We start from the raw sequence: 16769 nt of genomic DNA, 5'->3' as shown, positions 1-16769 counted from the left end.
TTGTAAAACGGCGCAACCACTTTGGAAAGTAATTTGGCATTTTCTTAAAAAGTTAAATGTACACGTACCGTGTGATCTAGGCGTTCCACTCTTAGGTATTTATCCAAATATAATGAAGTCTGCAGAGACTCATACACCGATGTTCATAAGAGCTTCATCTGTAATATCCAGAGGCTTGAAAACACCCAAAAGTCCATCAACAGGTAAATTTAAAAAAACAAAACAAAACTGTGGCACACCCATACATCCACACGGTAGAATACTGCTCAGCAAGGTGAAGGATTGAGCTGTTGATACACATCGTAGCCTGGCTGAATCTCCATATCATTATTCTAAGTGAAAAGCCCAATTAAAAAAAAACAGTATATACCATATGCTTCCATTCATATAAAATTCTGTGGAGATCAGCGGTTGCCTGGGGTTAGGGGTTGTGGAGAGCGTAAAGAGGGATGGCTTTAAAAAACAGCACGAGGGGGCTTCCCTGGTGGCGCAGTGGTTGAGAGTCCGCCTGCCTATGCAGGGGACACGGGTTCGTGCCCCGGTCCGGGAAGATCCCACATGCTGCGGAGTGGCTGGGCCCGTGAGCCATGGCCGCTGAGCCTGCGTGTCCGGAGCCTGTGCTCCACAACGGGAGAGGCCACAGTGGTGAGAGGCCCGCGTACCACAAAAAAACAAACAAACAAACAAAAACAGTACAAGGAAACTTGGGGGTGATGGATATGTTTATTATCTTCATTTTGGCCATGTGTTCATGGCCACTTACATAGGCCAAAGTGTATCAAATTTTACTCTTCAAAACATGCATTTTATCCTTTCAGGGGTCCCTAAGCCTGCCCACATGCTTGGGGATTTACTGGGACCCCTAGCACCCAGCATGTATTGTGCTTGTGGATAAGACGTGTCACCTGGACGCAGTAGGATCTGTAGGCACATCAGTGAGGGAAAGACATGAGGAAGGTCTGGAGGAATCCGTGTGCCACTTCCTGTGTCCTCTGCCCCCCATGAGGGACCGCAGAGCACACCTTCCCTCCAGCAGCAAAGCTGTAACTATGGAGGTACAGTGGTTATGCCCACTGAAACCCATTTCAGGTTCAGGGTTTTGACTGGGGGCTGGTCACATAGGCACCTCTGCCCACCAGTATCTCAGATGCCCAAAAAGAAAACGTGTTCAGTGGCGCAGGCGGGCAAAACAACCTTATCAGCGTAGGAATGCTTCAAAAGCCAGATTCCCAGGTGCCAGCCAAGGGCCAGCTTATAAGCAGGCTTTTCTGAAAGTCATAGTCTCAGGACTGTTAATTCTTTGCTGTAGTCAGTTATACCTCAGTAGCACTCTTTTTTTTCTTTCAGTAGCACTTTATTTAAAAAAAATTAAGTTAGTATGAACTAGCACAAGGCAGTGGTGATTAATTTACTGAAAAAGTGATAGACTATAAAAAAGTCACTTCAGGTTTGTGGAAGACCAATAGAATGGGATCTTCGTTACCTGGATTGCTTCATGCTCTAGAATCTGCTCTTTGGAGTGAAGTGGGATATTAATAAATAAGTAAAGTTGGGATATTTGCTAAATGGGAGCTTCGAGTTATATTTTCATTAATACAGTAGCATAACTTTTAATTTGAATTGTACTTGAAAATCTTTGCCAAGAATATAATTTTTCTTCCTTTCATTAAATAATTCCTTGATTGATAATCTCTATTTTAATCACTGGTTAACGGACCATGACCCAGTTCTATAGCAAATAAAAGGTCAAGCATTGGTGTTGAAATTATAACGATCCCAACAACGGGTCCGCCTGGTGCAGCGGTGTGGCACACCCAGCTGGGAGAGTAGGCCAGCCTGTGCTCTGATGGCCAAGCCAGGGGCCCCGGCATGGGTGTGTCCACCTGAGAAAGGGGCAGCTCTTTCTAGTTTGCAGAAAGGCGCCACATGGGCTGACTTGGCCCCAGCACGTGTCCCAGAAGGAGGTGGTGGTGACAGTGATGGTTTTCCCCCAAAGTGCTACCTGCCAGAGGCCAGCTTTGTTATCAACATGTCTTTGTTTGTTTTTGCTTTTTTATTTTCTAATTTGTATTGGAGTATAGTTGCTTTACAGTGTTGTGTATCAACATGTCTTTCCCCTTAAAGAAATCCAGGAGATAACTTCCAGTTGAGGGCTGTCTTTAAGAGCCTGTACCTGGAGAGGACCAGAGATTCCAGCAGCCCGTGCGGGCCTTTCCTCTCTAATTTGGCCTGATCGCCTTTGAAAGGCAGGCGAATTTAGGGGACAATTTTCTTTCTGTCTGGAGGGTGCCTGGTGTCTGTTCTGTATCTGGATCCCGTTATGAATGTCCCCAGACAAGATCTCTCTGTGTCTGTAACAGTAAAACAGAAATCAGAGACAGGCAACCCCTGTGGCTCCTCTGAGAGGAGTTGCTGCTGTTGCTGTGTAATAAGGCTGCCTAAGGGGCAGTCGGGAACTTGCACTTGCGGGGGGACCAAGCGTAGTTGAAGATCCAGCTTTGAGACAAATAGACAGTATTTGATGGTCACAGCTTCCGATGAGCGATGTTCAGACATGGACCCACTTGATTTCTCAGCCCTGAGCCCCTGGCTGAGTCCGTGACAGCACAGGGCAGTGGCACCAGGCAGCCACACGGCAGGGAACCGGGGAACAGTCTGCCCGCAGGAGGGTTCTGGTTCCGCTCGGAAACCTTCACCGTTCGGAGATCTCCACTCGCCCCGTTTCTTCTGTGGCTCACAGGTTCCTTCCCCCAAGGAAGCTTCAACGGCATCTCTTTCCCCTTTTGTAGATGCGGACGACGCGCAAGGTCTCCGTGTGGCCAGTGGGCCTGGTTGGCGGGCGGCGTTATGAACGTCCGTTGGTGGAAAACGGGAAGGTCGTCGGCTGGTACACCGGCTGGAGAGCAGACAGGCCCTTTGCCATCGATATGGCAGGTGAGCGCGTAGATCGCGGGGTTTGTTCCCGCCGGGTTGTTCCCGCCCCCACCCCCCACCCCCGTGTGTAACTGTACCGAAGGCAGGACGCTTTGAAAGACCGCTTTGCTTAAACCCTACGTTGTGTTATGTTCAGCAGATGAATGTTGAAACCTTCAGAGCAGGCTGGTTGGGTGATTCAAGGGGTGATTGATTCGGGGAGTGATTAGGAAACACTCATGCCATTCCATTTGTCACCTGTCCACGCAGCCATCCCTTCATCCAGGTGCTGGGCTGGGCGGCGGGGAGATGGGCAGTGAGAGACAGACCTGGCCCCGGCCTCACAGGGGTCTACAGCCTGTACCTGTCCATGCCTCACTCTGCAAGTCCGACTGGTTGTAATATATCCCATGCGTACTGATAAATTTAACAGTGATATGGTATAGGCAAGCTAACCATTTTGATGCTTGTTGATTGAGACATTGAGTCCTTATTGATACATTTAAGAGTGAAAATATAAAACTGGATTACTGGTTTTTCAAACAGGTACTAATGTTGAGTATAACTGTCTTTCAAAGTTTTTACTCTCTGACCAACCAACTAAATTGAATAAAACCTACTGTAGACCACAAATTCTAAAATGCTGCTTTATCATAAAGTGACTCATTCTCTGGGGGTTATATAACATGATGCCTGTGATAACTGTGGAACGATGCAGTTTGAAACATGAGGCTTTGGAGGCAAAAGAGAAAAAAAATCGCTAAAATCACTGATGTCTGTAACCTAGAATATGAAGGCAGAGAAGCTTCAAAATTGATCTCATCCATCTCAGCGCCGAAACAGAGCTCTGTCTGTCTGTCTGTCAGCCTGTGCTTGGCCGATCTTTTTGTGTGCTATTTCCCAGCTGTAGTCAGAATCACTGCTCAGAATTGTGATGCGATGGAGGCTGTGTTCTGACTGGCTTCATGAATTTTATTCTGAAAATACTATAAATTTGAGGGAGCGAGGTTATGAAGAGCGCTAGGAATAAAAGCTGCTGTGGAAAAGCGCTGGGGATGGCCGGCCTGCTGCCCTGCTTCATGGGAGAAGACAAACTAGGGTATTTTAACTCAACGTTTAACAGCGTTTCCTGAGGGCCAGCTTTGTGGGATTGTGTGTCATGGTCTCTGACCCAAGGGTGGTCCAGACCTCTGACCCTCCCCTGACCCCTCCCCCCTCCCAGGCCCCCTCCCTGCGTCCCGACCCCTCTGTCCCTCTTCCAACCCAAGCCTTATTCCTCGGTCCCCAGTTCTTGCAGCCGCGGAGCTGAGCTGGCATCTCAACCAAAGAATCTTCCTGAAGGCAGACAGACAGGCAGGTCAGCTGTATTTGGAAGGTGACGAGGATTATCAAAAGGGGCGTCGCCTCAATCAAGTCTGAAACGATAAGGCCGACCATAACATGTCTTGAAAATCAAGTTTTCTGCTGCTCAGAAGTGTTAAATTTGAGCAGAAATCTTGAGGAACATTAGGCAAAATCTCGCGCTTCTCTGGGACTTAGTTTCCTCATATAGAATGAGGCAGTAGCGTGAATGACCACTGAGGTCTTTGCTAACGAGTTCTCCCTTTCCCTGGCTTCCTATCTTGGGAAGCTCAAAGAAGAGTCCAGGTCCCTGGATTCTAAGTGAGGGTGTGGCTGCTGACGCAGCCGGCTGGCAGATGTTTGGTCCTTCTGGTCCCCAGGAGTTCAAGTCTCCCACATGGGTTCTCTGCCCATCACCCTTCAAGCTAACTTCAAGGTGAGGGTGACATAGATACGTCTTCCTGGATTTTGCTGTAAGAACTTTATGTAGATGATCAAGTATCCAGTAAACCCATCGAGTATTTTGCATTGTTCCCCCCAGAATTTGGATCCAAATAGATATATCTAAAATTCAAGAAGGGCACATGGGTTTTGTGAATTAGGCCTGACTGGTGACAAGATATTTCACACTCTGTCACTGCCAGAATCTCTGGGAAACTTCTCCATGACGTGACTGGTGTTTGGATTTTTAAAAGCACTTTAAGAGATTTTCAAAGCATAATATAAGACCTATTGTAAAATATGAATGATTTGCTTGTTTTTATTAATTATCCTTATTTTAAAATCGGAATAAAATTTCTGTCTCAAAGAAAACAACTTTTGAAACACTAAATTAGTTTCTTCACTTGTGAATTTGCTTTGCAAATTAGTTTTCAGTGAATTATTGATATTTTTGGAAACCTTTAAGTGAGAGGGATTTGGTTGATGAGATAAAGCTCTGACTTTGAGCCGTTTGTTCTCATTCTAAAACTTGCAATTTTATAGCTTTGTTTAGATTCCATATGATTCATTTACTCTTAGTGGGAAGAGAGAACAGGGCTTTTGGATGTTCATGTACAAATGGTACTTCCCACCTCATTTTCAAGAGACACACACAGACACACAAACACTCACAATCTCTAGAGAGTAGAAAGCTGGAAGCCCGCTTCCCTGCTGTACCCAGGAAAGCCTGAGGATCACGGCTTTAAAAGTCGTTCTGATGGATGAGTGAGGGACTGCGTTGGAGCCTGCGTCTCGCTTGGACTGCCACAAACTGATTAAAAAACATGAAACTGACAGCCTTATGGGGACCTAGCTCTGCCCTCCAGTGGGCAAGCACCAGCCTGGAGGCCCACACGGAATGTGCAGCCAACCATGTGAGAATGCTACCCTGCCCTCCAGCAGGCCTGCACCCCTGCGAGAGGAACGGCCTCACAGCCAGCCAGGCCAGGGCCCAGGCCCGCTACCATCACACCCACAGTCGCCATCCCGGCCACAGCAGAAGGATGCGTGCAGCCCACAGAGGGGGCACCCCTAAAGCATGTAGCTCTGGAGATGAGAGGGGAAGGGGCTGCTGGGCTTCATAGGACATCTTCTGCACGAGGCCACATCCCCAAGATTGGGAAATGTAACTGACCCACCTCACACATAGAGCAAACAAAATTGGGCCAAATGAGGAGACAGAGGAATATGTTCCAAATGAAGGAATATGTTCCAAATGAAGGAACAAGATTTGGAATATGTTCCAAATCTCAGAAAAAGAACTAAACAAAGTGGAGATAAGCAATTTACCTGATAAAAAGTTCAAGGTGATAATTATAAACATGCTGACCAAACTTAGGAGAAGAATGAATGAACATGGTGAGAATTTCAACAATGAGCTAGAAAATATAAGTAAGAATGAAACAGAATTTAAGAATACATAACTGACATAAAAAATACACTAGGAGGAATCCAACAGTAGATTAGATGATATAGAGGAACAGGTCAGTGATCTGGAAGACAGAGTAGTGGAAATCAACCGAGCTGAATAGAGAAAAGGAAAAAGAATTTTAAAAATTAGGATAGGGCTTCCCTGGTGGTGCAGTGGTTGAGAGTCCGCCTGCCGATGCAGGGGACACGGGTTCGTGCCCCGGTCCGGGAAGACCCCACATGCCGCGGAGCGGCTGTGCCCGTGAGCCATGGCCACTGAGCCTGCACGTCCGGAGCCTGTGCTCCGCAATGGGAGAGGCCACAACAGTGAGAGGCCCGCGTACCACAAAAAAAAACCCCACAAAAAACAAACAAACAAACAAACAAAATTAGGATAGTTTAAGAGATCTCTGGAACAACATCAAGTGTACTAACATTTTCATTATAGGGGTCCCAGAAGGAGAAGAGAGAGAGAAAGGGGCAGATAACTTATTTGGACAAAAAGATAGCTGAAAACTTTCCTAACCTGGGGAAGGAAACAGATATCCAAGTCCAGGAATCACAGAGAGTCCCAAAAGAGGTGAACCCAATGAGGTCCACACCAAGACACCTTATAATTAAAATGGCAATTATTAAAGAGAGAATCTTAAAAGCAGCAAAAGCAACTAGTTACATGCAAGGGAATAAGACAATCAGCTGTCTTTTTAGAAGAAACTTTGATGGCCAGTAGGGAGTAGCAGTACATATGCAAAGTGATGAAAGGAAAAAACCTCCAGCCAGGAATACTCTACCTGGCAAGGTTATCATTCAGATTTGAAAAGATGGAGTTTTAAAGGTAGGCAAAAGCTAAAGGAGTTCAGCACTACTAACTAGATTTACAGGATATGTTAAAGGGACTTCTTTAAACAGAAAAGAAAAGACCACAGCTAGAAATATGAAAATTATGGAAGGAAAAATCTCCCTGGTAAAAGCAAACATGGTAAATGTAGTAGGTCAGCCACTTATAAAGCTAGTAGGAAGGTCAAAAGACAAAAGTATAGAATCATCTGTATCTGCCAAAGTAGTTAAGAAATACACAAACAAAAAGATGTGAAATAATTACACTAAATGTAAATGGACTACATGCTCCAATCAAAGGACACAGAGGAGCCAAATGGGTAAAAAACAAGACCCATATATATGCTACCTACAAGAAATTCACTTCAGATCTAGAGACACATGAAGACTGAATGTGAGGGGACGGAAAAGGTATTTCATGTAAATGGAAATGAAAAGCAGGGATAGCAATGCTTACATCAGATGGAAGACTTTAAAACAAAGAAGTAACAAGAGACAAAGAAGAATATTATAGATATTGATAAAGGGATCAATCCAACAAGAATTGATGAATCCAACAACAATTGTAAATATGTATGCACCCATTATAAGTACCTAAATACATGAAGCAGATATTAACAAACATGAAGGGAGAAAAATGATAGTAATGTTAGTAGAAACTTTAATGCCCTATTTACATCAGTGGGCAGATCATCTAGACAGAAAATCAATAATGAAAAATGGCTTTAAATGACACATTAAAGCAGATAGAATTAATAGATATATAGAGAACATTTCATTCAAGAACAGCAAAATACACATTTTTTTCAAGTGCACATGGAACATTCTCCAGGATAGATAACATGACAGCTACAAAACAAGTCTCAGTAAATGTAATAAAATTGAAATCATATCAAGCATCTTTTCTGACCACACACTATGAGACTAGAAATCAAGTACAGGAAAAAAATGCAAGAAACACAAACATGTGGAAACTAAACAACATGCTACTAAGCAACCAATGGGTCTTGAAGAAATCACAGAGGAAATCAAAAAATACCTGGAGACAAATGAAAATGGAAACATAAAGTACCAAAATCTATGGGACACAACAAAAGCAGTTCTAAGAGGGAAGATTATAGGGATACAGTCCACCTCAGGAAACAAGAAAAAGCCCACATAAACAATCTAACATTTCACCTAAAGGAACTAGAAAAAGAACAAACAAAACCAAAAGTTAGTTGAAGAAATCATAAAGATCAGGGTAGAAATAAATGAAAAAGAGACTAGGAAAAAAATATAGAGAAGATCAATGAAACTAAGAATGGTATTTTGAAAAGATAAAAAAATTGATAAAGCTTTAGCCAGACCCATCAAGAAAAAAAGAGGCGGCCCAAATAAATAAAATCATAACTGAAAAAGGAGACCTTACAATGAGCACCACAGAAATACAAAGGGTTATAAAACATTACTACAAAAAATTATGTGCCAATAAAATGGACAACCTAGAAGAAACGGATAAATTCCTAAAAATGTACAATCTCTCAAGACTGAATCAGGAGGACATAGAAAATATAGCGGACAAATTCCCACTAATAAACTTGAATTAGTAAGTTAAAAACTCCCAACAAGCAAAAGTCCATGACCAAACAGCTTCATAGGTGAATTCTACCAAAAATTTAAAGAGGAGTTAATACCTATTCTTCTCACACTATTCAAAAATTATAAGAGGAAGGAATGCTTCCAAACTTGTTCTGTGAGACCAGCATCATTCTGATACCAGATAAAGACACCACCGACACGAGAAAGAGAGGAAGGAAGGAAGGAAGGAAGGAAAGAAGGGAGGGAGGGAGGAAGGAAGGAAGGGGAAAGAAATTTACAGGCCGATATTACTGGTGGACATAGATGCAGAAATATCAACAAAATATCAGCAAACTGAATTCAACAATATATTAAAATGATCACACTCCATGATCAAATGGGATTTTTCCCAGTGATGCAAGGATGGTTCAATAGCCACAAATCAATCAATGTGATACACCACATTAACAAACTGAAGAATAAAAATCACATCATCTCAATAGATGCAGAAAAAGCTTTTGACAAAATTCAACATTCACTTATGATAAAAACTCTCAGCAAAGTTGGTAATGAGGGAATGTACCTCGATATAATAAAGGCCACATACAACAAAAGCACAGCCATAATACTCAACGGTGAAAAGCTTAAAGCATTTCCTCTAAGATCAGGAGTAAGACAACAATGGCCATACTCATCAACATAGTATTGGAAGTCCTAGCCACAGCAGTTAGACAAGAAAAAGAAATAAAGGGAATCCAAACTGGAAAGGGAGAAGTAAAACTGTCACTGTTTGCAGATGACATGATACTATATATAGAAAATCCTAAAGATGCCATCAAAAATGAAATCTTGCCTTTGTGACAACATGTATGGATATAGAGGTTATAAGCCTGAGTAAAATAAGCTAGAGATAGTCATACCGTATGACCTCACTTATATGTGGAATCTAAACAAAACAGAACGAAATGAAAACATCCTAATAGATACAAAGAACATACAGGTAGTTGCCAGAAGGGAGGAGGTGGGAGGTGGGCAAAACAGGTGAAGGGGATTAAGAGGTTCTCTAGTTATAAAATGAATAAGCCATGGGGATATAATATACAGCATAAGGACTATTGTCAGTAATATTGTAATTACTTTGAGGACAGATGATTATTAGGTTTATCGTGGTGATCATTTCACAGGTTATGCAGATATCAAATCATTACGTAGTATGCCTGAAACTAACATAAGACTATCCATCAACTATAGTTCAATAAAAAAAGAAAATATTTCTTAAACAAAAAGATAAATAAAATCATACATATTCCTTTAAAAAAAAAAAGAAAGAAACGTGAACTTAAAGAGCCCACGCATAGCATTTCCACAGCTGTCTTGCTCTGAGGGGTTGAACATACGTTCAGCAGAAGCCCCTCGGGGTCTGTCCTGTTTGTATTTCTGTGAAGCCACAGCCTAGCCTCCACCAGAATCCTATTTGCATATCGGGCATCGGAACTGGAATGTTTCATGTCGTTTGTGGAGCTTGACTCCGTGTCTGTCTTTATTTTGCCACACTGAACACCACAGATGTGAGTTTTGCTCTGAGATGAGAAAACCTGGTCCTGAAGTTTTCTTGTACGCACAGTGGTAGTGGCAGAAGTCATGATTATCCCTCTTGCATGGGGACATAATTTTTAAAATTCTAATGATTCCTACTGAAGCAAGAACTAAGATACTCACCCACAGGATAGAAAGTCCGCATCGGAGGCAGCCCTTGCCCTGGCTGTGGCGTGCAGTTGGCTTCAGCAGTTGGTCAGTGGCCACCCCACTCTGCCAAGCCAGTGAGCCCTGGGACTGTCTACACTGGCCTGTGCCTCAGACTTTAATTCCAGCACCCCAGGCATCTGGCCACTGGCTAGTTCTCAGTGCCTGAAAGCAAGACAGTGCACACAAAGTTTTGTTTTTGTTTTTTTTGTTTTTTTTTTTTTTGCGGTACGCGGGCCTCTCACTGTTGAGGCCTCTCCCGTTGAGGAGCACAGGCTCCGGACGCGCAGGTTCAGCGGCCATGGCTCACGGGTTCAACCGCTCCACGGCATGTGGGATCTTCCCGGACCGGGGCACGAACCCGCGTCCCCTGCATCGGCAGGTGGACTCTCAACCACTGCGCCACCAGGGAAGCCCCACACAAAGTTTTTAGTTTTAGTTTTTAGGGAGTTGCTTTCAAGTGAAAGAGTCACTTTGGCTGCTTCCAGTGAGGTGTCAATAAGGACCATTGCTCAAAAGCTTAATCCTCAGCCTCACTTGGAGGTGTAGATTTGATAAAATTCGGAACTTACAGCTGAGATACTTATTTTGAGTTTTCAACATTTGCATGCGCCGTATTCTTAGCTCTGGGGCCGTGGCAGGCAGGGCACTGTGCTCCCTACGTGAAGGACGTACTGTTTCCAGTTGAGTCCCTGGCACACTGCAGGGACTTTATTCTGGTAAAAATCCAACCGGGTGTGCTACAGTTCAACTCTGGCCCTAACCACCCAGAGGTAGCCTAGACCCCACAAGTTAGAGGGTGTGGTCCCCTTCCTTCAGACACCAGCTCCGCTTCGGGTGTCCCCAGGCCATCTGCACTTCCGATGAATGGGCTATAAATGTGATGTTTTCCTCTCAGGTTTGATCATTTAATAGAGGGACTCACAGAACTCAGGATAGCCTTCAACTTGTTATTTTAAAAGATACAAATTAGCATCAGCTGGTGCAGCAACACACAGGGTGAGGTCTGGGAGAGAAGGAAGAGCTTCTGTGCCTTTTCCTCCTGGAATCAGGATGCATCACCCTCCCAGCACATTCGTGTGTTCAGAACCCAGGAAGCTCCACCAGATTCTCGTGTTCAGAGTTTTTATGGGGGTTTCGTCCCGTAGGCGTGATTGAGCCACGTGCTTGGATTCAGTCCCTCCCCAGAGATTGGGATGGTGCAGGCCTCCAACCCTTTAACCACGCAGCTGGTCCTTCGGGTACCCAGCCCCATCCTGAAGCCATGGAGGGTCCACCTCGAGCCACCTCATTAGCATAGCAGAGTCACCCCTGTCACTCAGGAAGTTTTAAGGGTTTTACAAGCTCCTTGCCAAGAACCTGGCACGAAAACCACACACATTTTTTTATTACCAGGCTCAGTAAAGGATCACTTTGATGTCATAAAGAAGAGTGCCCCCATCTCCACATTACTAGCACTCTCACCCTCAAAAGCAAAGGGTGAGTTAAGGGGTGTCCTGGGGTCACTTCGTCATGGCTGATGAGACATGACTATACAGCGATAAAACTATTTCTCACGTGCAGCTTACAGAACGGAGCAAGGGTCTTGGTGTCCTGTGGTTGGCGTGTTGCAGCCCTGGGGATGGAGTGGCTCCCACGAGGGGTGGGGGGGAGGGGGGGAGGGATGCACTCCCACGGGGAGACCGGGGGTGGCCTCAGAGTGCGTCCTGGGAGCAGCCACGGAGTGGGGCCGCAGGGGGAGGAGCCCCGGAAGGGGGCGGGGCCCAACAGGAAGGAGTGGGGGGAGGGGTGACCACAGTCCCTGGAGAAGAGGTGGAGAGTCGTGAATTCGGCTGTCAGGCGTCTCGTGTCTCGGATGTGGACAAGCTGGTGAGAGGGGAGAGTGCCGGACGGCTGGGAGACTGTTCCCTGGAAGGGGGGACATGGGAGGACAAAGGCCCGGCAGCAAGGGGAGTGAAAGTTCAGCAGGGTCGTCCGAGGAACGTCAGGTTTCCAACAGAGCAGAGAGGGTGGGCAGTTTGATCCGTGAGAGGCCGGAGGGGTGCCGTTTTTGAGGCAAAAGAGGTAAGTGTTGAAAGTCCCAAAGGAGAGGAAACAAGGAGGACTCGGGACTTTAGATGGACGCGTTCACCTGGGCAGATCCTCCCCTTCCTCCACGTGAGGGGCCAAGTTGGATGAGGAAACAAGACCCAGGAAGGTGAAGGACTGTGCGCTGGGGGCCGGACGTCTGCAGGGTCCACGGAGCAGAGGTGACAAGACACTGAGTTCCCCGGAGGCTGCTGGGCAGAGGGCCGTCAGGGGTGCAGGGCCTGCTCCACCCAGCGCGCGCCCAGCAGAGGGAACGGGGCGACAGTGCATGACCGGCTCCCCACGAGGCACAAGATGAGGTGCAGGTGGATGCTTTGGGTTTACATCTAAGGGGCGCCTTCCACGCGGGCCAGGGCGGGGCAGCGGGGTGGGAGTGGAGGACCGCGAGCCCATGGCTCTAAAGAGAGGGAGCTGGGGTTGGGCTGTGAGGCCCGACTGGGGGGGGGGCGGTGGAGACCTCTGCCCTCATCTCTGTGGCCTTGGGGAGTCTGGAATGTTCTGAGTAGGGCCTGGACCGTGGCAGAGGGGGGCCTGGAGGCCGCTGGGATCCAGGGGCAGGATGTTGAGGCCGAGGTGAGGGAGCGGAAGGCCAAGGCAGCTCTTATGGGACAGCTGTCGGGGACTTAGAAATTGTAACGAGCCATTTCAGATTCTGCTCACAAGTCAGCAGAAATTGAGGTCTTTTTAACACTTGAGTGGTATGGGGACAGCAGATATAGTCCCTTTAAGTTGGGGTCGATTTAATTGGTGTGATCTGTTGTGTTACCTTTGAGTTGTAACTTAGGAGCAGAAGATATGGTCATCTTGGGTAATTAGAATATTCTGTTGACCAGAAGAGTAGTTGTTTTGAAATAGAAAACTGCATATTAGGGGGGAAAAAGGTCACATCCCTGGACTAAAGTTTGTGGGTGTGCTGTCCTGCAGGCCTGCAGATGCAGGGGAGACCCAGCCCTGCCCGGGCTTCCTGGGGCCACACTGCTCCCCACTGCCCCCCACCTCCCAGGTCCCTCTTTCAGCGGAGGCTTTGCCGGCACCCAGATGAAGATGGCCCCCTAGCCAGTCATTCACTCCTGGAAACTTCTGCTCTTCTGCCCCACAGTGCTTTCCGCACCGGGGGTACCTCTGTAACTGTGCCTCTTGACCACAACCTCTGCAGGGGCAGAAGCCTCCGTGTCCCGGCCTCTGCTCCGTCCTCAGTTTGGGGTCCTGTGTGCCCTGCCCCAGCCTGCAGTGGGCGAGGAACTGCCCTGCACCAGGGTCTCTGCCCCACCACCAGCTTAGCAGGCAGACCCTTTATTTTAAAAAGTGATTATAAGTGATGACTGTTCCCCTGATGAGGGCCGAGGAATGACAGGAGGACCACTGAAGCTCTCTCGGGGGGCTTGGTGGAGGGAATCGTCGTGCAGGGCCTTCTTTCTCTTGGCACTTGTTGACAAGGACATTAGCCCGGGTTAATTTACTTGGTATAGATGATGCAATAATAAACGTTGGCCCAGCCCAGATCAGGTGATGATCAAAGCCAAATGAGCTTAGCCAAAACTGACAAAGTTCGACCTTGCTCTGTGAATATAAGCACGAAATATATAAGCAAGAAAATGGGGAGAGTGACCTTCTTGCCACTTGGGAGCCATTTGTAATTTGTGTGCGGTTTTTAGCGCGTCACTCAATGTTCTCAGTAGAGTGACTTGGTGGGTCCCATGGTACCTTTCAGTGCAGGATCTGGAGACCGAGGCGGGACTCTGCCCCTAGGTCAGTGCAGTGTGGCTCTCCCTGCAGCGCCTGGTCCTGACAGCAGGCAGAACCACAGGAATGGTGGCGGAGGTTACGGCAGCCGGAAGCCTGGCGCCCTTTTCTTATCCATCCCCAGAGGGAGATGTGTATCCTGGAGACTTGCAGGCATTCGCTGACTGCGGCGGCTTGTTCAGTGCTGTCCACAGGCAGCATGACCGTGCCGGGTAGAGGTGGGCGTGCGGGGTAAGGGGCATCTGTGTGCCCGTAATCAGGGTCCTTTCCTGGGGTAGCTGCGGACGGGGCAGCCGTGCTGGGGCTGGACGAGGGTGAGGGGTTGCAGGGGGGAAGGATGCCGGCGCCCCATCTCACTTCAAACAGAGCACATTGTAACTTCCTTCAAAATCTCAGCGGAATAAGACCTAGTTCCTGTAGGACTTTTGAAAACCACAAGGTTTCCCTGATGGCAGCGTAGTCGGCGGACTCGGTAATTACTGTTTACTGAGGCTTCACCCGGCGGCAGGCGTCCTCAGGCGCTCTCGGTGCTTTGCTTATCGAACCCTCACTCCACGCGGCTCGCGTCATTATCCTTGTTTAAATATAAGGAAATGGAGGCCCAGACAGGCCGAGTAACTTTTCCGAGGCCGCTCAGTGATTAAACGGTAGAACCGGGGTTCAGACTCAGGTCCGGAGATGGCCCTGCCACCCGGCTTTGAATCCCATCCCACCCACTTACAGCCAAGGGACTGGACCCTCGATCTGAGCAGCTGTCCTCTGCCTCCTCAGGTCAGAGTCCGTGGGGTTCTTCACAGAATGAGACAGCACACACGGAGCACAGGCTACAACACTGTAGACACCCGCCGACCGGGATGTCTGGTGGCCAAGAAGCAGGATGCGCTTAGCGCCGTGGGTGTGGGACCGCTCCGCTCATGGTGGGGTCGCATCTGTGCGGGCGGGGCGCTGACTCTGACTCCGGAGCCCCCCTTGGGCACAGCAGGCTGTACTTCTTGGTTTCCTCACCTGTGGATTAGGGATCAGACCGGCTGCCCTGAGGGCTGTGGTGAGGCAGAAAGGAGAAGAGATACCTGCGAAGTTCCTGCTGTTCCGTGAAGGTTTGAATCTGCACTCGCGCGTCTGTTTCAGATCCGCCTGGAAGGTTAATACTGAAGACCATGCGGACTCCTTGCTCAGGGCTCTTCGTGAGCTTTTCTCCCCTGGCTGGTGGACCTGCCTTCGTTTTCATTCCGCGAATTGGCTCAGCGTGCAGGACGGCATGTGGAGATAAACACTGGCCCTAACTTTAGAGAAAATATCCCCCAGAGAGAGAAAAACAAGCCTAGAAAGATCATTTAAGAATTTAGGGGCTTCCCTGGTGGCGCTGTGGTTGAGAGTTCGCCTGCCGATGCAGGGGACACGGGTTCGTGCCCCGGTCCGGGAGGATCCCACATGCCATGGAGCGGCTGGGCCCGTGAGCCATGGCCGCTGAGCCTGCGCGTCCGGAGCCTGTGCTCCGCAACGGGAGAGGCCACAACGGTGAGAGGCCCGCGTACCGCAAAAAAAAAAAAAAAAAAAAAAAAAAAAAGAATTTAGAAACAGATAGGTACTCATTTTTGTAATTCCCCAGCTGAAAAACTAAACAAACAAAAAGCAGTTGAGCTTTCAAAAGAAAATGCCATTTGTAGCATGTATGATAGATTTGCAAGGTGTTGGGTGTGGCCTCTGTCCCCCCCCCCCCCCCCCCCCCCCCCGCTGCGAAGAGGGAGCGTTGTTCTCTGCGATGGCTCCAGGGGAAGGTTTACAAGATGATTCTCACGTTTTCTAATCAGGTCACAGCGGGGGCGCGGGAATGTCCTTTCTACCACTGTGACCTTCCTGAGAGCATCCGTAGATGTGATTTTCACATGGAATCTGTTAGAGGCAGTCTGTTGGTGCAAATGATGAGAATTAAGGACTGTTGCTCTGCCCTGCTAACCTGGGGCTGCTTCTGAGACTGGCTTCAGAGGGTAAAGTCAGCTAGGTTCTCCCTCCACCCCAGACCCTCTGCCCTCAGCCCACCTTATCTCAAATCCACCGAGCTTCGCCCTAAGCTGGTACCACCCTGCAGCCCGGAATACAGATCGTCTCTGTCTTCTCACGTTTGCCTGGCTAGCTTCTTGTCACCCCTCAAGACCCGTTCGTGGCGTCAGCATCACTTTCTCTGGGAAGTTTTTCCTGATTTTCCCTCCAGCGTAGAGGTGCATCCCGCATGCTCCCCCAGCCCTGCACTTAGGCGCTCCTCCTCAGGGTGGCGCTCGCGTGGGACTCCTGCTGCACCGCCCCCTCCGCCAGAGGAGGGGGCACGGGTCTCCCCCTGCCTCTCCAGGCCTGGCATCGTCCCTGACGTTGTAGCTGGAATAATGTCTGCTGAATTCATGTTTACTTGTCTTCCTTTTCTAGTTTAAGGATTATCAAAATTCCAAGTTTTACAAGCTTCTTGTTCCTCTGAGACCACATTGCCCTTATCTCTTGTGATTTTCTTTTTAAGGGGAGGATAATTAGCTATATTCCAGACAGCTCCCTAAACAGGGTCTCCTTCAGTGGTTCTCAGCCTGGCTACACCTCAGAATGACCCAGGGAGCTTTGAAAAAATACCGAAACCTGGGCTCCATTGCTGATCCATTAAACCATCA

At 47.7% G+C, this 16769-nt stretch overlaps 1 protein-coding gene across 2 annotated transcripts in view; it reads left to right on the top strand.

The window, feature by feature from the left end:
• B3GAT2 (beta-1,3-glucuronyltransferase 2) overlaps positions 1-16769 on the top strand; it is an 87403-nt gene that overhangs the window by 39433 nt on the left and 31201 nt on the right. For both annotated transcript variants that reach the window (XM_030859226.2, XM_060284002.1), the window contains exon 2: positions 2790-2934. In XM_030859226.2, the coding sequence (XP_030715086.1) occupies positions 2790-2934 (145 nt within the window). The remainder of the gene's footprint in view (positions 1-2789; positions 2935-16769) is intronic.

This window comes from Globicephala melas, chromosome 14 (genome assembly GCF_963455315.2).
Source record: "Globicephala melas chromosome 14, mGloMel1.2, whole genome shotgun sequence".
NCBI classification, from domain to species: Eukaryota; Metazoa; Chordata; class Mammalia; order Artiodactyla; family Delphinidae; genus Globicephala; species Globicephala melas.
Note: the sequence above shows the minus strand (reverse complement) of the source record. Positions and strands in the feature narration are given on the sequence as shown.